General features: G+C 41.1%; 1 protein-coding gene across 1 annotated transcript; it reads left to right on the top strand.

The window, feature by feature from the left end:
- Positions 1-30: 30 nt before the first annotated feature.
- socs5b (suppressor of cytokine signaling 5b) lies at positions 31-25,602 on the top strand. The gene is made up of 3 exons (XM_028603510.1): positions 31-349; positions 11,874-13,579; positions 24,159-25,602. The coding sequence occupies exon 2, from the start codon at positions 11,893-11,895 to the stop codon at positions 13,576-13,578; it is 1,686 nt and encodes a 561-aa protein (XP_028459311.1). The 5' UTR covers positions 31-349; positions 11,874-11,892; the 3' UTR covers position 13,579; positions 24,159-25,602.

Here is a 25,602-nt window from a genome sequence, read left to right as displayed (position 1 = left end):
CTTCCCTCACGCTTAACACCGTCCGCCTCTCCGGCTCTCTGTCTGCTGAGACCGCCGTCATATTGGCTGCTAGAGCAGCAGCGACCACGGCAGAAAAGAAGACCCCCACCATGGTGAAGAACGGGTTCTCGCGGCGCCTAGAGAATCATTTAGCTTTTTAAATCATTTGGATTAGTATTTAGCGATTTATTATTAAACTATTCGGGATGATACCATAAAGTATCCGCGTACCTTTAGTGCTTTCATCCGACACTGTGGTCCGCAAGGGGGATGTATGCCTGACTTCTCTTAATAGCCATTTTCTGCAGACAAAGAGAGCTGTTGAATAGAGCTTTCAAAAGGCACGAGGGTAAGATATAAATTCGAGAAACAAACCACTACTTTTACAGCTTGTCACATTTGTCTACTCAGCATATTCAAGCAACACAGCACCACTTGATCTATTTGTGATTTTTTTATTTATTTTTTTTTGTCGCTTTTTCACAAGCTAAAACGCTAACTCCGCTAGCTGGCTGGTTAGCCAAAGCTAACTAAAACGCTAGAAACTCCCATTCTAGGAAATGCTAACAGTTAGCATTTTTGACAGCTCGCAAGCCTGAACCGCAAGTTAGCGAAGCGGTGTGCATTTAGCGTTAAGATAGCTTATATTTGTTTCATATGTGTTTCTGAAAAATATTACACATTTGACCGAAGTCACCAAAGCCAACTTGGCAAATATGAGCCTTGATAACGTTATCTTTGCGGCTGTAGGTAGCTGTATTTAGCGGTGTATTGGGACTGGCTGTGGATGGTTAACAGTTAACGTGTTAGCAAGTCCGCTGACTTGGCTCGGACCAGGGAAAAGTGGGGCCTCCAGAAGCGTAAAGGCCTTCCAACCATTTCTATATACCGGCTAATATAACGATATAGCTCGATAGTTCTGTGTTTTCTCTTTACATTAGCTAAGTTAGTGGTGTAACGTATCTATAATGTGTCAAGCAACCGTTAGTAAATGCTAATATAATAAACTTGACTCAGTACTGCCCACGTCAATCTGTATTCAAACAAGGTCAGCTTTGGTATTGTATGGATGGCTTTTGTAGCTAGTATCATCTCTAAAGAGCGTTTGTCTTAAAATAAAATTTAAGATGTTATTCCAGTTAATTTTACTTGACTAATGTGGGCTAGCCTCCTTAGTTTTCTATCTGACTTGAATGCTTTTTGATTAAGTGAAGTACAATCAGTGTTGTATCGTATTAATTACTGAGCACAACATACTAACAAAGAGCAGAGTAATTATAAAGAATATTGCATTATGTAATGCACTGCTAAACAACAATGCAATATTTAGTTGCAGAGGAATCCTTTTCTGTGCACATTCTGCCTCTATTTAAAAGGTTTATTTTTTTGTGTGCCAAAAATGCATTCTGTGGAGGAAAAAAAACTGGATAGTTTGCTATAACATATAATCTAATTAAAGTTTAAATATTTGCTGAATTTTGTATGATAGGAAGGATAGGAAAAGAGAGTGTAATTTACAGACCCTGTGTGGCTTTCTGCCATCCCAGATACCTTTCAGAACACAAAACGCTGCAAATATCTCATTAACCGGTCTGAGCAGAGAAGGCGTCCTCCCTAAATCTTGTCTTCTCTACAGCCCTCTCTTAGATCAGTATGATCCCAGGAGAATGGGTGTGTTGGGCTGCCGGAGAGCAGAAGTAGCCTAGTTCTGTTTCAGGGCAGTTTTAAATGGTTGTGGACTGGATCGGACTATTGGCGTGGCCATGTTATCAATGACAACAGTCATAGAGAATTATATAGGACGATTACAGTTTGAAATAATTAATATTGTATTAGCTGAGCAGAGTACATTCTAGGTGGACGTCTGCAATATGAGATGCCATAGTGTTGCGTGTCCTGCTGTAGCCATAACATTGAATTTATAGGTTATAATGTTGCATAAATGATTGTAGCAAATCTGATTACTAGTACCACTGTTGTCTGTTTTGGATAGCTCCAAGGGTTTCTTTACTGTCTAATAAGAGTGGAATGGAACCAAACTGACGAGGGCACAAATTAAAATTAGCTAGCTAACACACTGGCAGAGTTTTCGGTTCTCAGTGGTCATTGCCTCACATTTGTAGTAATTCATACACCTATTTTCATGGTATAACCTCTATCATTTTGTCTCTTTGATGGTCAGTTTAATCTTCTGAATCCGTGCCATTTATTACAGTGATGCCATAATGTGCCAAAGTTGCAAAAACAGTAGTGTGTGTGTGTGTGTGTGTGTGTGTGTGTGTGTGTGTGTGTGTGTGTGTGTGTGTGTGTGTGTGTGTGTGTGTGTGTGTGTGTGTGTGTGTGTGTGTGTGTGTGTGTGTGTGTGTGTGTGTGTGTGTGTGTGTGTGTGTGTGTGTGTGTGTGTGTGTGTGTGTGTGTGATTCTAGTATGATCCAGCATGTGGTGGCTAAGGGTATGTTAGCTAGCATGTTTTTTCCCTCCATTATTGCCTATACGTAATGGGTTTATTTTTACATTGTAACATACAAAGAGTAAAGTTATAGGTGTAATATTTAGCAGTGTGTTTTAGTCACTGGAACTTTTCAATGTGTGTATTTTTGAGGCCGATTAGCAAGCTGAGGGATAAACATCAACCCGGATGGAAAATCCAGCCTCTGAAGATGTAGCTGATATAACATTAGCCTAGGGCTGGACGATTATTTGAAAATGTATTATCGAAATTCTGAAGCTGTTATCGACGTTTTTTTTTGTTGTTTTTTTTAGTTTTTTTTTTTTTTATACCATGACGATGATTTCGATAATGTTTCTGTTGATAGACCTGCTTTCTCCTGTGTGTGCAGGGTCCAATATTAACAATGGCCAGTCACGGGCCGACACGCACACACACGCACAAACACACACACACACACACACACACACACACACACACACACACACACACACACACACACACACACACACACACACACACAAGCACTGGTGCACAGACCAGACACCAGCCACTACCTTCTGTTTACTGATAGGTAGCGTTTAACTCAGGCTAATTAATTAGCTAGTAAGTGGCAATTTTTGGCAGCCAGCCTTCCAAAAGAAAGCACAATTAAATGTTAACCGATCATTAACTGTTGACCGACAAGCAGGAAATGTAGTCTTAGTCCACCCGTCCGGGAGGCTCTGAGTGACACACTTTCTGCACTCTGTGTCTGCGGACAGCTGTAGGCTTGTACCGGCATTGATGCTTGGTGCATTGTTGGACACATGCAGCCACTTTCCTCAAACCGATTGCGGGACTGACACAGGTCCACATCGGCCCACGGCGTGTATGTCCCAGCCTGTCTCCAGCGCCTCCACCTGCAGGTTGCCAGCTGTGTGTCTGCCTGGTACGCTCTCGGACGGCCGGTTTAACTCGCCGGTCCTCATCAATATAGTTTCATGTGTCACGTAGCTCTCCACAAGCAGAAAAAAAGAGGAGCTTAAAACGCAACTTGCTGGTTCAAAAGTTGGGAATAACAAGTTAATTAGCAGTTAGGAAATAGATTGTATAGCCTATATAAATTTTTATCATGCAAAAGACGTTTTTTAAAAGTTTGTACAAAAAAATGTAAAAACGCAGTGTCCATCATCGAATCACAAAAAAAATGTAATTATCGTTCATTTATAGTTATCGAGGTATAATGTGCAATTAATCGTGATTTAGCTTTTAGGTCCTATCGTGCGGCCCTACATTAGCTTCACAAGTCTGGTTCGTTGTGGAGGGAAGACGGCAGGGTGTGAACACCGTTTTAGTTCATGGATGATTGTTTAATGTTGTCTTTACGGTTCCGGAATCAAGACAAATGCTGGCAAATTAAGGTTGCGGCTGGTAAGACGTACACCAACAAAAACCTTGATGGATAAGAATCAGTTGCTTTGAATGTTTTTCTTTTTAAAATCGAATTGGCTGGACAAATAGTTCAAGTAAATGTTCAGCCATGTTGCTTCTTTTGATGAAACCTTTGATTGCCTGTATAAATTGGGCAGCTTGAGCCCAAATGATTTCGCATGGAATTGTCAAGACTACTGTATTTGTATGCCATTGAGCCACTATATTGACATCATACTTGTTTAACTTGAGTAACACTACAGTCAATGTGCGTCGTGTGGTATTGCAGTAGAGAGGCACTGCTTTAGTTTTAGTTTAGCAGATTTTAGTTCTAGACGGTCGCAATCCCGATGTCACTCGGTGTGATTATAAACAGCAAAAATTGCAAGATTTTTAAGTAAACAAAAAGATGTGCCGTGTGCGTGACACTCTGTGTACACTGCAGTTTCCACGTTGTAACACCCTTCACTTTACTGACCGCATTAACAGATGAAGCCACCGTGTCTTAAGAAGCTGACTAGTGACCAGTCAGTTTGTTTAGGCAGTAGCCCGTGTGTCCTGTATGGTCATGTGAGTAACAGAAGTGTAGAGGGGCTAGAACATGCAGACAACAGATGTACAAAGTATATTTTGTAACTTAATCACTAGTTATTATAATAGTATTGTTATATTACACCCATCTTGAATGTCATCGTTTATAAGGGCATACAAAATGTAGTTTAATAAGAATTTTCTAAAATATTAAGTTATTTAAATTATGTATTTCTCCTTCTGCTTGTTTACCTTCTGTATGTTAAAGTAAAAAAATACACATTTCAAAATTGTTGTAGCTTGTTCCTTGATAATCAAGTAAACTCATGCTACTATTATATTGTAATCACAGTATTGTAATTGTAATCCCAATATGACTTTTTATCCAAATCGTGCAGCCCTAGATGGTTTATAAAATTTTATTGGTACACACTTATAATAACAATGACTAAGAAGCATATTGTCTCTATTGACTCGTACTTATAGGACTATATTTTAAGAAATTGAAATCCTGACTCAGCTGTCTAGTGGCTGTAGTAAGAACCTTTTGGTTGGAGCCCTTAAAATAATTTATAACTTGAAGGAGTTTACTAGGAATGGTTAAGAATAGGGCTGACATTAATGATTTATTTCATTATCCGTTCATTTGCCAATTATTTTTTCATTAATTGTTTGATTTATAAATCATCAGAAAACAATGAAAAATCCACCACCACATCCTACAGATTAATGTTATAATTTATAAATTTCCTTCAAATTGCCTGATTGATTAATTGACTAGTTGTTGCAGCTCTAGTTAAGTTACATCTTGAATAACATTAGCTTATTCAAGTTCAGTTGGCACAACATTATATGTGCATCCCTAGGACAGCTGAAGTTTCATATAGTATGGACACTTGCCATGATGTTAGGAACTGTGATCAGAGCCCGTGCTGTGGGCTCAGTGCCATACAACAGGAATGGCACAGTGAAAGGTGTTGCATACCTTGATGACGTGTTGCAGGTTTGAGTTCACCCAAGCTGCTGTCAGCTCCTCTTACCTGCAGCACTTCATGGTGACGACTAGGGCTGGGCAATATATCGATATTCTATCTATCGTGATATGAGTCTAGATATCGTCTTAGATTTTGGATATCATAATATCGTGATATGACATAAGTGTTTTACTGGTTTTAAAGGCTGCGTTACACTAAAGTTATGTACTTTTCTGAACTTACCAGACAGTTCTAGCGGTTCTATTATTTTCCTTTTCCCCCACTTAGACATTATGTCCACATTACTGATGATTGTTTATTTAAAATGGAAATGTGAAGATATTTTGTTAGAGCACCAATTGTCAACCCTAGATTATCGGCGCAATATCGATATCAAGGTATTTGGTGTGAAGAATATCGTGATATCAGATTTTTCTCCCTATCGCCCAGCCGTAGTGACGACTGCTTTTACGATTGCTCAGTCTCCCACAATTTTTATCACCTTGGGGTCATAGTGTAAGGATTACACTATGGGCAACTATTTTATTTTTTCCTTAACAAATGCATTTGAAGGCTGCACTCCTTCAAATGCATCAATCACTGACCATTTGACAATAATATAAAAAAGGGAATGATAAAGGACGACTACAGTTATAAATGATCGATCAAACACCCATTTTGTACTTTTGGACAGATTACAAATATGTCCAATCTTTTAATTACTAAAACTCTGACGGCACACCGTTTTTGCACGTTTTTGTTTTTGGTATGGAGATGAGATTCAGCATACCGTAACTCAAGCTAAGTTTCCATCCACTTGTCAATTGAAATATCTGAAGTTTGGTTAAAAAAAAAAACAACACATGGGGCTTTAAAGCGAATAAAAACCTGTGCGTAATGATGTCACATGCTGTTCTGCGGTCAAATTGATATATCAAATTGATTTGAGCCATTTTATGGTGTTTCCAATCATTTTCGCACTGAATCGCACAACATTCAAACAAACCTTTGCGAACAAAGTTTTGCTAGACAAAAAAGATTTCGCCGTCTTCCTACAGATGAGTAGTAATTGCAGAAGTTGTAATAGTGCTTATGTGCCAGCTGATAGGGATATACCAAGCTCTAACGAGAAAATGACAACGCTTTAAACATATTGCTATGATGATGCCGATGCACGTAAATGCCAAACGACAACCAAGGCGGCCTGTGGTGTGGGTACGAGAGCGCTCCAAACTGTTCTGGAAGATCGTGGTTTAGAGACACTTCACGGAAACCCTTTGGTGTTAGAATTTTCGGATTTGACCTGTTGTGTAATTTTACTGGCCCATCCCTTGACCCAGATAAGCCATGGCCCTCCGGTGCCAACCGAGAAGCGTATCGCCATTGTGCTCTACAAACTTGCTACATGGGCAGAGTACAGAGTGGTAGGCGAAACGTTTGGGGTCACCAAGACGACCGTGTGTTTATGGCATGTGCAATGGCATACGAACAAGCCTGATGCAACGGTATAGGCCTATATAGGCTGCCTACCTGGAGTGGATAAGGCGCATGAGATCTCGCTGCATAAGTACTGTATAGAGCAGTGGTTCTCAACCTTTTTTGTGCCAGCGCCCCCTTATCCATTATCCAGGTCCCTAACGCCCCCCATCAAATATTATGTAGGCTAATTGCCCCGAATATTAATGATTACGCCCTGATATAGGCCTATTATTGTTACTATTATCAAAAATAATCAAATCATTGAATGACAAACATGTATTAGTTTCCCAGGTATCAAAAAAGCCTAGGTGTCTAGGTTAGAAGAGTCTAGGTTAGAAGAGTCTAGGTTAGAAACCCAGCAAACATTTGGACGTTTAATGACCGTTGAAAAGACGTCCGTCCGAGACGTCGCGTCATGGTTGAAAAATAGTTCCAAAATGAAAGTTGAACCGACGTCTTTGACGTCACTTGGCCGTGAATTCCACGTCTTTTCTGCGCGTCCCTGGACGTCAGAATTAGTCTTCTTCTGGATGTTTATAAGGTGTGTTTCTGCATAAGTGTAGGCTATATATAAGCCTGCATATTAAACAACCATACACCCATTGTGTTAAATCGTGAACGGCGATCTTGACGTTTACACATCTAAACTTGACAAAGGTTCTAAAAAGGTCCAAAATCGGTCCAGTCATACCTGAACGTTATAATCACGTGTAGATCAAACAACACTTTACTTATACATTTAAGTTCTTAATATAATTAATTGCATCTGAATATAGGGTTAAGGTTTGTTGCATGTAATTATGCATAATTTATAGTTATTACAGTAACTACATGTAACAAGGACACTGTTAAATAAACTGTTCTTATTTTCATTTTAGTAGTTAATTACAAATGATCATAAAGATAACGGGATGAACTAAAAAGCCACAAAATTCCAAATCACATTTATTTATTTTACGGTTTATACAATACAGATTCACCCGGGAAACGGGAAAAACGTGTTCATTACAAAACAAATTCAGTTTTAGCTCAATTCCGTTAATTTAGTTCAGTTCAATAACATTGTCACAAATATCTCCCTTTGTGTAGCATCTTTTTGCAACATCATTTACACCAGGAAAGTTATTTGTTATAACCCCACCCCCAGCTCTTCCTGGAGCATGTTTCAAGTGTTCCGCCATAGCCGCATCAATTTCTGAATCAGTTGAATTTGGGCTCCACCTCTTCACAGCATCTGAAGGAAAGAATATTACAATAATAAACAAAACAAACTGTAGGAAAAACAATTAAATTTGAATTATTTTCTAAATGTTTTTATGGTCCTATAACTAAATTAAAAAAATAAATGAAACAAGATTTTGCACCAGTTTCATGAATGAAAAGTTAGAAAAAGCTAAAATATATATATATATCTCTATATCTATATCTATCTCTCCCTAACCCATTCCATGAAAAAAGAAATGTAGGATTACTTCACCTTAGAAAAAATAACCAAATAAGGTAAAAAAAAAAAATCACAATGTACAGTGCAGCGTAGCAATTGCATGCAATTTTAAAACATACACTTTCACAACTTTGACTGTAACATTAAACATACTTTATACTATGGTATACCGTTGTATAAGTTCAAAGTTACTTTTAGCCTACTAACGTTTGCTAGCTAGCTAATTTTAGCCAAACTCAGTACATTTCAGTTGACAGTGTGGGCATTTCTTTCGGTTCATTCATGTCAAACACGTAAAACTCAAGGACGTTAATCTAATAATACAAAATGTACTTACCCAACAGTAGATTTTTAATAATATTATCGATACAACTCAATTCCTCCTCTCCTTGTGGTTGTTCAACGTTCAAGTTACTGGCTCCGGAGTCTATGGGGAGAATGCGTTAACATGTTGCGAGATAATCTATCCTGTCGCGGGATTTTGTAATATCGCGAGATCTTTTGTTACTAACTGACAGTTACTGACAGTTTCCCTGTCAATGGCAATTACATTTTATATACGTCAATGATTACATCCAACTCCGACATAAATGGTGACCGGATATATTTATGTTTTACATGTATGCATACATTCATTTAAAAACAAAAAACAAAGAATACATCAGGTACAACAGGTTGAAATAATGACTAAAATGCAGTGGCTTTGCAATCACTTAACCACACTGGGCACTGTGTAATTATAATTTATTTAAACAACCTAAAGTAAATGTACTTTGTATACAAATCGTGTTTCTTTTTCTGTTTTGCTTGACTAGACGTGTAAAAGACGTCAGTGGACGACTATTCACAGCCTTGACTATAGACGTGTAAAGGACGTCAGTGGACGTCTTCACAACCTTTTAAAAACTTGGCGAATTAAATTAATTATTGCAGTATTAACCATGCAAGGGTTTAGCGCAGCTTTATCACAATTGATTTCATAGAGGGGCATGATGGACTATAAATGCACGTGTAAAGGACGTCACTTAGTGGACGTCCACTTAACAACTGATTCACAACATGGAAGTACACGTAGCTAAAAGTAAAAATAACAATTATACATGCAACCCCACAGAACTGTTGACATGTACAAATGTATCTGAATGCATTTTTAGGAAATGTTCTGTGTAACATCTTTTTACCGATTTATGCCGTCCTGCCGCGACTATTTTTGGCCAGGGACACAACGTTACCGTCGGACCAATGTTTGCTGGGAAGAGTCTAGGTTAGAGTCTAGGTTAGAAGAGTCTAGGTGTGCTATCGCCTGTCTTACAAGTAAATAGCAGAAAAAAACGTTTGGAGAAACGCAACCCCACATTGGCTGTGTTTTGTGGAGGTGTGAGTCCCGTACAGTAAACGGTGACATCACTGCCTCTATCGCTTCCATAAGAAAGTTTTAAAACCCCAAACACAAGCCCTGAACTGGCCGGGAGTTTGGGGAACAACTAAATGTTTGTTTGGGGGGGGTAAAGAATAGAACAGGACGTCGCGGCGATTGCTTTTATTTATTTAATTTTTTTTAAATCTGAACGCAGCTTCACGTGTTACAGAGCTCATTTAAGATGATGCTCTGACTTCCCGTTTCCGTGAAGGCAGCACGGAGCTGCGCCAAACAAAGCTGACAGAAGCACAGAAGAGAAGAAGAGTTATGATACCGGTCTCGTCCAGTCGCAGTGCTGTAAACTGGCAGCTTTTAATGTTAAAGACTTCTGATTTTTTTAGTAGTTTAAGTGTAAACATGTATTGTTATTGTGAATCTTTGGTTTAAACTAGCTTTCAAACAAACGCCCCCCAAGGGCACCTCAACGCCCCCCTTTCCAAAATATTGTTCCAACGCCCCCCATCATCTTCTGAACGCCCCCGTTGAGAAACACTGGTATAGAGCAAACCTTGTGCCATCGGTGTATGGCACAATAGACCGTACTCAGGTCCCGATTAGACCCCCTGCTGAAGGCTGCAGGGATGTGGTCAATCGAAAGGGCTGGCTATCAATCGTATGAAATTCAGTCAAATTTTACTGTTTCCATAAGGCATTTTTTATTTGATATTACTTAATTTTGCCTAAAAATGTGTGGATGGAAACATAGGTACTGACACTAAAAGCAATAGCAACAGCAATAACACTCTTAAATAAAGCATATTTATAATCTAAGGAATTCATCTTGCTTTATTTTCAATGCAGGAGAAAACAAAAAAGTTTATATGCATCAGGGACATTCTTAACACTTTTAAAACAGTTTTACTGAATTGGCATTTAGTGTTAAAGCATTTGGATGCTTTGCTTTGGATGTTGTTTGTTGAAATCTAGTTTCATCGCTTGAGCTCCATCTCAAGCCAGTGGTGATCAGATTGGGAGCCCAGTCAGATGCTGTGGATTTTTGTAATGGTACTAGCCTTTGAGAGAATGAACGGAAGACGTCCAACGGACCAGACAATGCACAGCACTTACTCAGGCTTATTGTGCAGATGCACATGGAGCACAGAACAGGAGATAAACTACAGTGAATGAGTTATGTCACATTTGGTGATGTAGCGCGACTGCGAATAAGATAATTATTTCATAACAACACATTTATTGCAGGCTGTTTTTTATATGTGGTGCATACAGGCTCAAACATTGAATGACTGACCGTCAGAGAGACATGTTTTGTGAGTACAAAACAAGTCGATAAGGGGGATGACACTGACGTCATGAGTTTCTTAGTAATAGCCTTGGAACTTCCCTCAGCAAATCAACTTAATCAGTCATGTGCTAAAGACCGTTCTGGTTTCCTGTGCATCAAAGAACTCCTCTATCACAGCTGACTGTGCAAAGCCATAATCTCTTGCCATGTTCTGACACTCTATAATGATCTGCTTGTACTAATGGATAAAGTCAATGTTGGATAATGTTATCAGTTAACAATATTCTTTAAGTGATTAATGTCCAAACACAGTTGTATAGTTCCCTTTTAGCAACAAAGAGCTAAAACGTGAGCGTGAAGACTTGCAAAGTGTTTGGTTTTGGATATTTTGCTTATTGGCAAGTTATTCAAGTATCTCACTGTTTGCTGCAGTGATTTGAATTTACTGGAAAGTAAAATTGCACCATTGGAACGCGATTTGGCGCTACTACTTCCAAATCCCTGTCAAATTCTAGTAGAGTGATAAATCAACGGCATATGTGAGTGTGCATGTACGTGTCCTATCTGCTGCTGTAACTGGGAACGTTTTTGGTCAGGTCTAGACTGGCTCTGTAATACAGTACATACCAGCAGATCAGCTGTGAACAGATCCTGGGTTCATTTATAGCTGTGGCCTTGTGTCTCTGCACGTCTGCCTGGCAACTCCTAACTCTGCTGTTCCAACTACTCAAGCTCACCCACCTCTCAGACACTTTGGCCCTGTTATACTCATCACCAAGTCAAATTACTAGATACACAGTAGTCTGGGAAATTTAAATGTAGGACATTCTTTATGTAGCCTCGGTCTTAAATGTAGGCGCCATCGCTGTTGCGAGATTTTCCACCTGTGACTTATCAGTTTTGTCTCCTGTTATCTTCAGGTCCCAGGGGCTCCTATTGATGAAGAAAGTGGGCAACATGTGGAGCAACCTGAAGAGCAAATGCCAGACACTCTTTCACAACAACGGTTCAAGTGAAAGCAGGGTTGAGGCCAATGCCGTCCACTGTGTGGTGGATCTTGGCCAAGGAGGCAGCTCAGGTGAGGCTCAGGCACCAGGAGCCTCCAGCCCATCACGGAGCCTCCTGCCAGTGCCAATGCTACCGGCAGGACGCCGCCATCACAACTGTGTGTCGGACAGCCCTCAGATAGTAGAAATTACAATCGACAAGGACACTGAGGATGTGCGGGGGAGATCGGGGGGTGTTCCCCTGGCCCGGAGAGACTCCTATTCCCGGCATGCTCCGTGGGGGGGCAAGAAAAAACACTCATGTTCCACCAAAACCCAGAGCTCTCTGGAGGCAGATAGGCGGTCTGGGCGCTTACGGGGGAGTGGAAACCGTAGGGACAGGCGTTACGGAGTCAGCTCCATTCAGGAGATGAGCGACTCTGTATCTGGAGGACGCAGTCTGACCGCTCGGTCTTTGCGCCAGCGGCTAAGCGATACAGTGGGGCTATGCTTACCCCTCCCTGCTCGCAGACGCTCCCGCTCCTCTAAGAACCCTGTTATGTCCAAACGTAAGATTCACCTGACGGAGCTCATGCTGGAGACCTGCCCCTTCCCACCAGGCTCAGACCTTGCTCACAAGTGGCACTTGATCAAGCAACACACGGCGCCGGTCAGCCCGCATTCCTCCACTGCCCTGCTGGATGCCTTTGAACCGGCCCAGCCCTCTCCTGAGGATGAGGAGGAGCGTCTGCGTGAGCGCCGCAGACTTAGCATCGAGGAAGGTGTGGACCCACCACCTAATGCACAGATCCACACCCTGGAGGCCTCCGTGCCGGGCTCCTCTCTCAACAAACTGGGACCAAAGATGGCTCCTGGCATGGGAGAGGCCTCTGGGGAAGGCCGGGCCTCGGGGGCTGGCAGCTCTGCGGTTGCTGGGTCGTCAGGGGCCTGTGGGCAGGCGTTGGGGGCTGCGGCGTCGGCCCAGGACTGTGACTCTGAGGAGGATTCCACCACCCTCTGTCTGCAGGCCAGGAGGCCCAAGCAGAGGCACGCCTCTGGGGACGGTCACTTGAGCCGGCAGCAACCTGGGCCCTGGAAGGTTCACACTCAGATAGACTATATCCACTGCCTGGTGCCGGACCTATTGCAGATCACCGCTCTGCCCTGCTACTGGGGCGTGATGGACCGCTACGAGGCTGAGGCGCTGCTGGATGGGCGGCCAGAGGGCACCTTCCTGCTGCGCGACTCAGCCCAGGAGGACTACCTCTTCTCCGTTAGCTTCCGCCGTTACAACCGCTCGCTGCACGCCCGCATCGAGCAGTGGAACCACAACTTCAGCTTTGACGCTCACGACCCTTGTGTTTTCCACTCTTCCACCGTCACAGGACTGCTGGAACACTACAAGGACCCCAGCGCCTGCATGTTTTTTGAACCGCTGCTTACTGCGCCTCTCCATCGGACCTTTCCCTTTGGCCTGCAGCACCTGGCACGAGCTGCCATCTGCCGCTGGACCACTTACGATGGTATAGGCTCTCTGCCGCTGCCCCCTGCCCTGCAGGACTTCCTCAAGGAGTATCACTATAAACAGAAAGTACGAGTTCGCTGGCTGGAGAGGGAACCGCCACTCAAGGTCAAATAGGGTGGGCTTCTCCATTGCCTGTATACACACTGCAGGAGGATTACAGAACTTAATAAATTCCTCATCAGCCAATTAGAGGCTATAGTGACATGGCCCTCTTTCTGGTGGGGGATGGAATTCAAATGTAACAAGCTATACAAGATTCATTCTAATCTTTGTTTTAGTTATTACTTACATCACAGAGAAAAACATATGATTATATTCAGTATAACGCTGTCTGGCAAGCACACGTTTTTGTGTTGAACAGGTTGTTTTGACAGGAAGGAAAGGCACAAATATCAGTGCTTTGTGTCTTTTCTCTCCTGCTTTGTGCTAAATGTCTGCCTGATCCCACAACATCACCCTGCCTGTAGACCTGCCTGCATGCCTCCTCTATTCATCCCAAATTGCTAGTTAGGCCCACATGGCTACATTGTACAGTTCACTTTGTGCTTTCTCGATATTTTTTTTTTCTTTTTCTTTTTTTTTTCTTCCTTAGCTTGTCAAAGCACCTAGTGGAGCACCTTGCAATATGGTGTGTGTGATCTGGAAATGCTATTGTCATATTGCAGTCAGAGCTTGCCCATGGATAGAGCTACATAAGGCACATTCTTTGCTATCTCTTTGCACGCATGGGCATGAGCTAAGCCAGGGACAGATTCTAAGAGGGTCCATAGAGTTCAGGACAGCACATCAGGGAAATGAAGTGCTTTCTAAGGACTATAGATTAGTCCTAAAAAAAAAAACAGCAGTTGCTCCTTAAGCAGTAATGGTGAATGATGAATCTATCTACTGTGTCCTATTTAGTGAGCAAGCTGAACTTGTCAACTTTATTCCCATAGTGCGGCATTGCTTTCAAAACAGAATATTTTCTTACAATCTGTCCCTCCTATCAATTCTTGCCATTGTTACAGTTGTTGCAGCAGTCTGTCAGTCAATGGTCTTCATTGGCCGTATACACTTATGCACACAGTTCATTTTCATCCCTATTTGAGCAGTCTGGTGTTTTTATGGAATTGTGTTATGGCTTTATAGTGTTTAGTTTTACACCTGCGTCCTTCATTTAGTATCTTTTGGTGGCATCTGGTATACAGAAAGCTTTTGCCCTGTGTAACCCAGTTGGTCATTTTTCTTCACTAGATACTTGCAACTAAGTCTTTTCAGAGGAATTGAGGGCATGTGTGACAAGCTTTAGGTGAAGACAGAAGATGAAAATTCAAAACATCAGTGTCCCTTTTTTAAACATGACTGTGAATTGATCCACTCTTAAGGCTTGTTTGAGAATGGGCCTTTTCATGGGAGACCACATAGAGTCAAAGATCAGAAATGGGGAGCCCAGCTAATCTCTCATGATACTTCAAAGACTTAACAAGAACCATGTTAAAATGTGTTGAGCTGTTTTTATGTAGAGCCCTGTGTCACCAACAGGAAAGAAGTGATGTAGCCTTTTCTTGGAGGTGACGTCCCCACTTAGTTTACAACTTTTATAACCATATGGTTGTCAACCCCAACAAATTCCCTCATTGCCCGGTTGCTTTTATAGTCCTATAACTGAGGCAACACTCCCTGTAACACTCAACTCTCGAGAGGTTGGCATATCTTTGAGAGCTTTAGTTCAGTAATTTGAATGATTTTTAGTTGTGTTCCTTAGGAGAAAAGCAATGCTGGCTAGCTGGTCATTTCTTTTGTGTTCTCATTGTGAAGAGAAAATTAGTATAACCTATGTGCCTTTTTTAGATAACCTTTTTATTTTCCATAATCAGTTGTTTTGTAGTCCAAATCGGAAACAGGAGGTGCTTAAACACAGTCCGCTCGGATGCCATCAAATGAGACTGAAGAGAATAATAATGAAGAGGTGCATGAGCTGTAAGCTCACCTACTTATGGTGCACGTTAAAGTTTTTATAACAGATTCAATTTCAGTGGTGCTATGTTGGTTAAGCTATGACAGATTATTGAATTGATACATTGTACATTAGTCGCATCTCTCTCGCTAATGAATGCATTAGTCCAGTGGTTCTGAACCTTTTTTGTGCGAGCGCCCCCCTATCCATTATCCAGGTCCCTAACGCCCCCCCATCAAATATTATGTAGGCTAAATGTCCTGAATATTAATGATTACGCCCTAATATAGGCCTATTATTGTTGTTACTATTGTTATCAAAAATAATCAAAAAATCAAATCATTGAATGACAAACAACACATGTATTAGTTTCCCAGGTATCAAAAAAAAAAAAATGTGAATAGAAATTATATATATTTACAGGTTTAAAAAAAAAAAATGCAACCATTTGACATTCAAATTAAATAATAGCAGCCAATCAGAACAACTAGATATGTAACATTCAAACTATAAATGGGTATTATCAAAAGACCTGCTGCATGTCCCTGGTGTGAACCTCAGCACCTTTATAAGATGACTATAATTTGAATGTCCTTTTTTGTTTGTGAAGTGACCTTGGGTGTCATGAAATGCGCTTTAAATAAAATGTATTATTCTTCTTATTATTATTACAAACACTAACAGTAGCCAATCAGAAACAGCTAGCAATTTAACATTCAAATCCATTTTTCATTCAAATCTAAAATCAAATTGTCCCAACGGAAAACAAGCTGGCACTTATCAAGGGGTAAAAGCAGAAGGATTACACACACACACACACACACACACACACACACACACACACACACACACACACACACACACACACACACACACACACACACACACACACACACACACACACACACAAAAGTATTTTGGTGATGACAAACGACTTGAAGAACGACACCTACTGCCGAATGGAAATAAGTTTACAACCTTTAAAAGTTAGTGAGAGCCCTTTTTTAATGCTTAGAAGAGTCTAGCTATGTTTGCTATCGCCTGTCTTGGGAGTAAATAGCAGAAAAAAACGCAACCCCACATTGCGCTGTTTGGTGGAGTTGTGAGAGTCCCGTACAGTAAACGGTGACATCACTGCCTCTATCGCTTCCATAAGAAAGTTTTAAAACACCAAACACAAGCCCTGAACTGCCCGGGAGTTTATGGAACAGCTAAAGGTTTGCCAAACAACAAAGCACAGTCAATATCTCTCGCACGTCTCTTTTCTTTCTCTCTTTCTCCGTGAAATGAAGCTGCATTCAGGTACAGTAGGAAACGTTGTGTTTAATAAACCATCTGACGAAAAACTGTTGCTGTGAAATATAAAGTCTACTTGTGCTACATTGGGGGGGTTAAAGAATACAACAGGACGTCGCGGCGATTGCTTTTTTTTTCTTATCTGAACGCAGCTTCACGTAGTAGCTACAGAGCTCATTTAAGACGATGCTCTGATGTCGCGTTTCAATGAAGGCAGCACGGAGCTGCGGCAAACAAAGCTGACAGAAGCACAGAAAAGTTAGGATACCCGTCTGGCAGCTTTTAATGTTGCAGACTACTTATTCTTTAGTAGTTTAAGTGTAAACCTGTATTGTTATTGTGAATCTTTGGTTTAAACTAGCTTTCTAACAAACGCCCCCCAACGGCACCTCAACGCCCCCTTTTCCAAAATATAGCTTCCAACGCCCCCCATCATCTTCTGAACGCCCCCTGGAGGGCGGTACCGCCCCCGTTGAGAAACACTGCATTAGTCTCTCGCCACATTATGGCCTGTATGGTAGTATTAGGTTGTTAGCGGGTCCAATGCCAGCCCTACTGTAGCATATTTCAAGATAACGATGTACTCTGCAACTTGACAGATCCTAATGAGAGGGCATGAAAGTTGACTCTTTGATTCAACCTCTGATGACATTGTCCAAGTTAGCCTTTAGCAGCTAAATAAATTCCTCGGCAACAGTGTTTGCTCTAACTCGTAGTTGTATATGAATACACACAAGATGGTTAGAGAAAGGCAGAGTGGTTTCTTTTACAGCATGTTTTTTTTTTTTTTTTTTTTTACATGCTGATGAAAACACAGCAGGTAATGTGTAAAACTAAAATATTAAAGCTGAAAAACGCACAAGATCATGATCACTGGAAAGCTTAAATTGAAGCTTAAGTTCTCAAACTAGTTCATATTTTAGTTTGTGTGTATATCAACCCGCACATATGTTAAAGGTTATTGGGAGTTCTCATCAGTGAGGATGAATCATGAACAAATGTCAGCGTGTTTCTTTGCCCATGAATATCTGAGCCTGTGACCAAAGCGCTTGCAATAAGTAGTAGGCTAAAGCTTATAAATGTGCTCAATGGTGTTAGAATAACGCCAAATTATATTTCAGATTTACAAACTGCTGAAAGTTAGTTCAGCTCTTCTTTGTTAATTATTACATAGGGGAGAACCTGGCCCTGTCAAGCTCACACCTACACCCTGAAATTTAACACTGAAAACCTTCTCTCTGCAAAACCATATCTTTTTTTCTTCTTTTTTTTTTTTTTTACTTTTTACACTTGTTTATCAGGCAGGGAACAAGACCTATTTCTCACTGCATTGCTGCATTGAAAATTAATCCGAATTTAACGGACATTTCTTCCCATAAAAGTCCCAAATGTTTTCCACTGCCCTGCACTTTGTTCTCAGAAAGCTTGAATATCGCATGTTAATCCTTTGTATGTGTTAAGAGTGGCAGGAGTGAGTTTTGACATTTGAGTTGCTTGTATGTGCACTTTCATAATTCAGGATTTTTTAGCATCCACACTGTCAAAGAAATAGATATCTATTTGAAAACCCACACACACAGCATATTATCATGCTCACGGTCACCTGCCGATCATGCTATTGCATAGCAATAGCCTACAACTCCTTACAGTGCCCCACCCCACTTGCAGGCACTAATCACAGGCTAATTTTACCATGTTGGGTTATAAATTGACTGGGTACTAAAAGGGCCACTCTGTGTTGCCTCATGGCTGCTGCGTGGCTGAAGGAGGCCTTTCTTTATTATTTATTATTTTATTATTATTGTATCCAACTGCTCTCTCTCTCCATCTGGCCACATCCCTAACATCACTGGCCTGATGTGGAGGAGACTGTGGTGTAGAATGAACTAAAGCCTGTTTGTCCTACCCTCTACTCTCCACCTAACCCTGTTAGGGCAATGTTAGGCTGACGTTAACATTAAGGAGCCAGGAGGAGGAGAGATGGCGCTGGCTCACAAAGAGCCGTGGCTTCCTGTTGTGGCAACGGCTTGCTCACAGAGAGGGCGACGGATTCGTTGAAGTAAAATAGCACTTTAATTGTGTATTTGTGTTCTACAGTGCAGTCTGCAAGTATTAGGACAGTGACACGCGTATTTTTTATATATATATATATATATATATATATATATATATATATATATATATATAATTATTTTTTTTTTTAGTTGTGTCGGCTCTTTATTCCAGCATATTGGATTTGAAATGACAGTTGGCCTTAGTGACAATTTTAAGGCTTTTTATTCGCATCCATATTGGGTGAACGTGGTAGGAATGTGCTGCTTTTTGTACAAAGGCTCCCACTTTTAGAAACCTAAACTTAAGTCATCTCATTTAGTATTTGGTTGAACATCTTTTACAATCAGTCACTGCGGACTTCGGTATTAAACCTGAGCGGACACTTTGTCTATGGTGGTGTTCTGCGAGGCCTGTAACCGCCGTCATCTATATTCTTGCTTGTTTTGGTCTTTTTTTCTTTCTTTTTTTTGCCAGTCTGGTCTTAAGCAAGTAAACAGGTGACTTGGCCAGTCTAGAACATTCTTTATTGGTTTTCTTGTCTGAATGTAAAGCATCACTGTTTGCCTGCTTGGACTGAACTTGGTGAATTGCATATAAAAGAAAGAGAGGAAAAAAAGAGCGGTTCCACTTTACTTGAAGGTATCTACATAAGAGTGACATGACACTGACAGTGTCATGTCACTCTTATGTAGATACCTTCAAGTAAAGTGTTGCCAAAAGAGCTATGATTCCCACTAAACATCAAATCTGGTTCTGAACACCCTAAAAGCTGAGAGTTGGCACTTTAACTTTTTTCATCACCAATATGCTGCACTACAGAGCCAAAAATGAAAGAAATTCCCTACTGTCCAAATATTTCTGGACGGCACTGTTTTGTGTTTTAGCTCAAAATGGCGAGACTCGTGTGCGAGTGTTAAGGAAAAAGCCAGTGGTCCTGAAATATTTCACTTGCGTTCAGGCATTGTAAGCTGTGTCGATGGGAGTTGTAATTGTCCACCATGCCGCAGACCCGGCGCGTGTGTTGTGCGGGAGTGTGTTTAGTGTACGGACAGAGCCACACGGAGGGTTCCAGTGGAGGGGATGCAGAGTTGACTGTGAGGGGTGATGACAGTGACCCCTATGAACGATTCCTCTCTGCCCCCTGTCCCACCCCCACCCTTTTTTCTCAGGCAGGCCCATTGCGATGAGAGTCCCCCAGGACCCTCTCAACCCAGTTTTCCCCATGGGAAATATCTGACATTAACCGTAGCACGTTTGCCATATAACCTGTAGATTTAGGAGGGGGGGAACATTGTATGTATGATGTATGATGAATGATAGTTACGTTATAGGAGACTGATGAAAAGACGTTTTATTCTTCTGTGGTGCATTAACCGTCTAGAACACTTACATTTGCACACACTTACTATCACACTTCTTCGGACACCTGCACTACCCCCAGGTATTGACACACATCCACACCCTCCCACCACCCCACCCTAAAAGCCAGGGATGTGTAAACATGGACCACATTTAGCCAGCACCACCTTTCTGTGTCCCCCCAAAAAAAAGGAGAACAAAGATCGGCATTTACTTGTATATTCTGTTCTTAAGAAAAACAAAATGCCGTGAATTGAACTATTTTGACCTTACATTGTCCTTAGTATGACACTATTTAGCTGCACTGTGAGAGCCTCGGTTGTGGCAAGAAACCACTGGGTCTGGTCTGGATGAGAGACGGGCTGGTTGTGTTGCTAGATGTCCCACTAAACGACATCAACCCCATGATGATGGAGGACTCCTACCCCCCCAACCCACCTCACCTCGGTACGACTCATGGTTTCAGCTCTTAAGAGGACAAACAAAACAAAAGATATTTTAAACATTTCTTTTCATGCTCCCATATATATATTTTAGAAAGCTGGGTTAAGTGCTATATGCAAACAGAAAAATATGTATGAAAGAATTATTTTTCATTATTACTTCTCCCTAATATGCAATGGAGTGTAGTGTAACAATGGTTGCAATCCTCTGTCACTTTAATGCTGTATGTGCACATTGGTTGCTGTGTGGATGTGGGTGCCGAGGCAACGGGACTTGACAATGATGGGAATTAAGGGTTGTCTTCTCTACTGCACCGCCGTGTTCCCAGACTGCCTTATTCGTTCTGAACTATCACAAGAGCCCTTTTTTAAGTCCCGGGCTGCAGCCACTGCCACAGACTGACCAAGCTGTCGTCAGACGAATATCGCAGTTCCATTTTCTTCTGCTTTTCTTCGCTTTTTCTTTTTTTCTCTTCCCCCCCCCCCACCCCCCTTTTGCTGTCAGGTAGGATTTGGAGCGTGTAAATGGCATAATCATGTTCACATTTCACTGTCTGTTCTGTGTATCTACTTCACCATTCAAAGAGGAAAAAAAACAAAAAAAACAGTTGTTTTCCAGTATAACCTGTTCATTTTTAAGAGCCGTATGATGCGACACTTGTAGCTGTCACTCTTGGTGCTTGGCTTATGCTTCATTGTCTTAATATTCCAAATAAAACTGTTAAGTGTAATCCACACTGGCCCATGATATATTGAGTTTGTTTCTTGTTTTTTCTTTATCGTGTTGTCTTTGGGTGTTTTCAATAAGCAATATAACTTTATAAAATATGACGCAATACAACATATACTCAATATAATGAAAGCTACATATTGCCCCATATATTTCTTTTTTTCAATTTAAATAACAAAATGATCTTAAAAATGACCTCAATATCATAGTCCAGTTCAGTCCCTTGATGTCTGTGAATTGTGACGTTAAGCAAATTCCAATGATGTAGACACTCATCCTGCTGCTAAAATAAAAATATTCCAATACAAAACACTGCTGATAAGGCCACTTGACTAAAACGAGCTACCAAACAGGGCTGCAACTAACGATTATTTTCATAGTCGATTAATCTGTTGATTATTTTCTCAATTATTCAATTTAGTTGTTTGGTCTATAAAATGTCAGAAAATGAAAATGGTGAATAATGTGGATCAGTGTTTCCCAAAAGCCCAAGATGACATTCTCAAATGTCTTGTTTTGTCCACAACTCAAAAGATATTCAGTTTACTGTCACAGAGGAGAGAAGAAACTAGAAATGATTCACATTTAAAGGTCCAATATGTAATATTTGTACTGTAATAAATCAAAAAATGACACCAATGCCTCATCAGATATTAAGGAAACATGTTAAACTGAAATACTATCTTTTCTGACAACAATGCTAATGTCAGTATTTTTTCTTTTTGAAATTTACATTCCGTGACGGAATTTATGTTTTGATCTGTGTGTTATCATCGGCCCAGTTTGACAGGCAGGCCGGGTTGCCAGATATACCTGTAAAAACGTAAACCCAGCACGCTACGGCTGTAACGTTAGTACAGCCATGAAAGCAGCAAGCAAACAAACAGGATCAACGGAGATAGATTCTACATGACATAAAAAAAAGAAAACAGCATGTTTCTAACAGTTGCGTGACCAGAGACGTAACAACCCCCTGGTAAATATTGGAGATGTATTTGAAAGATGGAGACAGCTTAGAGCCCAAAAGGCAGCAGAGTTGGCTTATTTCCTCCTGAACAGGTAAACGTTAGCTTCAGGCTAATTTATCACAGCTACTAGGGATGGGCATTTTTTGTCATTTCAACATTTGTGTACTCACATTGAATTATATAGCTAGAGTACCCGAGTTGGTTACTCGCAAAAACAATTGAGACATAGCCAGTAAAGTGATCCCGACTGGTCCTGGCTAACGTCGCCATGCTAACCCTGCTAACTGCTAACGTTACCGGGAGGACCAGGCAAGCAGCCCATGGCTTTTTACAGTGTGTAGCCTCTTCAGCGGCTGGAGCCGACAACGGTGAGTTATTTTAAACCACGAGAGGGGGGCTGTAAATCGGAAAGAGAGGACTGTGAGTTTGCAGTCTGTTTAGCGATTGTTGCCGTAATTCTAAGCCAATGAAGTGTGTTCCGTCGGCAAGGTAGTGGTATTTTTAGCGTTTCGTATTGTAATTCTAAGCCGAGGAAGTGTGCCTGACTGGCGTGTGGAGAGGACAGTGAGGTTGTTGTGTTTTTAGCGGTTCATACTGTAATTTTAAGCCGAAAAAGTGTGTCTGTCAGTTGGTTACAGAGCTCCGCGTGAGCACGGGCTTTTATGACTGTCAATATAGCCAGCATCTACCGTTAGCTACTCCGCTGTGCTGTGGAGTAATGTCTGGCTATGTGAGACTAGCATCTAACGTTAGCTACTCTGCTGTGCTGTGGAGTAATGTCTGGCTATGTGAGACTAGCATCTAACGTTAGCTACTCTGCTGTGCTGTGGAGTAATGTCTGGCTATGTGAGACTAGCATCTAACGTTAGCTACTCTGCTGTGCTGTGGAGTAATGTCTGGCTATGTGAGAAAAGCGTCTAGCAACATTGTTGTGAATGCTGCTGTCTCAGCCTGGCAACCTCCGTGAACTTCGAGTCTGGGCAGGAGGGGGCGGGGGAAACGACTCTCCAGTGTTTTGAATTGGTAGTGTAGTAATTATTTTAACCGCTAGCTGCCAGTATTACATACAATAATACATATTGCACCTTTAAGAAGCTGGAATCAAATAAGTTTTACTTTTGTCTTAAAAAAATTACTCAAACGGATTAATCTATCAAAACAGTTGCCGATTAATTTTAGACCAAATATAAAACTTAATATGCAATATAATTGTTATAATATAATTGTTATAAGTTGATGAAATTTCACTTGGACTGCAGGTCCCACTGGGACACCTACCTGGAAGAACAGGATCTCAATTTGTGGACCCCAAAAAAAGGGCAACTAGCGCTTCACACCGCCCAAGACGATTGTGATTGGTTTAAAGAAATGCCAATAAAGCAGAGCACATTTTTCTCGGAATGCTGTGTGGACTAGCCAGACCCTCCTCCGCGGCGCTGTGGCGGAAGGTCTGGCAAAGCGAGACTAATAAGATGCTGACCCAGAGGATGGTGGGATGACACCCTGCCAGAAAAAATGCCATACACAAAAACATTACTCCACAATTCCAACTCCAACATTTAAAGACTTAAAAATCAACTACAAATGGGTAGAAACCCTCAAATTATCTGATATTTACCTATGTACCATGTATTCTTCCTTGTTCTTTTATTTATTTCTGTCTACAAATGGGAGTTTATTTTAGGTCCAAATTTGAATTAGTTTGGATTAACCTGATTGACAAATTGAGTCTTTGCATCCGTAACTAACAGGATACAGAAAATATGGGAATAAATCCAATGGGGGTGGTATGAAATAAACTGCTTTTATTTAGAGCACTGTAATTCATTTATACAAAAACTAGCACCGAAAGATAATGAAAATCTCTTTTGTGTTACATGTAGTACTTCTAATCTTCTGTAGTGTAGCCTCACCTATAATGTGCAGCTGCTGGTTCAGACTTTCTCCCCCCATGGACAGATGACCCCTGCACTCCTCCCAACACAACCGCCCGCTCAGAAGCAGCAGCTATGCAGACAGACACGACCAAGCTGCCTGGAACTTCACAGTTAAGTATTTGTTCATTTGAAATGAAGTATAAATAACATGTGGGTTATCGGTTTCAAGTTAGCTACCCAAGGCTTATGAATAATTGACGCTCACCCAGGAGGAGGGAGAGGGTGAGGGGTAAGCTACCATACAGGGCAGGAAACTTTTCTGTGGGCTCAGAGAGAGGAAAAGAAACCAACAAAACTGTGTAACAAACTCATAAACTTACTACAGCACACTCGTATCCATGCTCTTGAAACATACCCTCAAGTTTCCTGTTAAACCCTCTGGCACACCATAATAGAAACCGAGCAATAACTCTCCAGCAATAAGTTGTGGAATCTAGAGTTGGATGTGGGTCACTGAGAGGAGGAGGAAAGTGCAGATGATGAAGTTCTTGTCAGTTTATCAGCAGGCCAAACCCTCCAGATTTCATCTGTGTGGCCCAGTCGGCTCTGTCTGAGACGCCTCCTTATCAGCCCAGTGTGCTGGCCTCCAATGTACGCGCCGCTCTATCTCCGGTTGGCACATTGAGCTGCAATAAGCAGTTGTTTTTGGCAGCAGCATCAAAAGACACGGCAAGGGTGAGAACTATCACACCGCTTTCAAGATGTCTGTTGCTCCATGCCAAGAATGTTATTTTGTGTTTTTATGTCATTTGATAATGAGGGTTCACACAAAAATAAGTTTTTTTTTTTATATAAGACACACTTATTTAACACACTTAAATAGCCTAGTTCCACATAAGTGTTCTCACATGCAATGCACTCTCCATGCTTCATTTTTTGTTCAAGTGTGTGGGAAAGTGCAAAATGTTTTGGTGCAGTTAAATATTTCCTGAATGTCGAATGCTGTATAGGAATAGTTTTTTGGAAATACACATTCACTTTTGTGCCAAGAGTTAGATGAGAAGGTCGATAGCCTACCGCTCTCATTTTTGTCTGCTAAATATGATGCCAGCAGCCTTTTAGCTTAGCTTAACTTAGCACAAATGGAAACTGGGAAACCACTAGCTTGGTTCTGGTTATAGAGAGCTTAATAACTTCCAGATTTTGTATCAGAACATTCAAAATTCAAAATCCCACTGACATTTGTATCTATATCATTAATAACTAAAAGAAATATCCAGCCTCGGAGCATAACCTTTCCTGTGTGGTTCACTCCATCTAGATAAGGATGGTAATTTCTCTTTAAAAACAACCTAATAGCTTTGTTGGGGTCTTGTCTTGGAATATGGAGAGTGTACCCGAGAAACAGAAAGAAACAAAGAAGAAGTAAGACAAATGCTGAGTTACAGAAGCTAGTGGAACGGAGGCATGCCTG

Source organism: Perca flavescens, chromosome 17 (genome assembly GCF_004354835.1).
Source record: "Perca flavescens isolate YP-PL-M2 chromosome 17, PFLA_1.0, whole genome shotgun sequence".
Lineage (NCBI taxonomy): Eukaryota > Metazoa > Chordata > Actinopteri > Perciformes > Percidae > Perca > Perca flavescens.
The sequence above is the reverse complement of the archived record's forward strand: the minus strand, read 5'-3'. Positions and strand labels throughout refer to the sequence as shown.

Excerpts from the sequence above, each read along its gene's own strand:
- socs5b (XM_028603510.1), top strand. The coding sequence starts at position 11,893 with ATGAAGAAAGTGGGCAACATGTGGAGCAACCTGAAGAGCAAATGCCAG.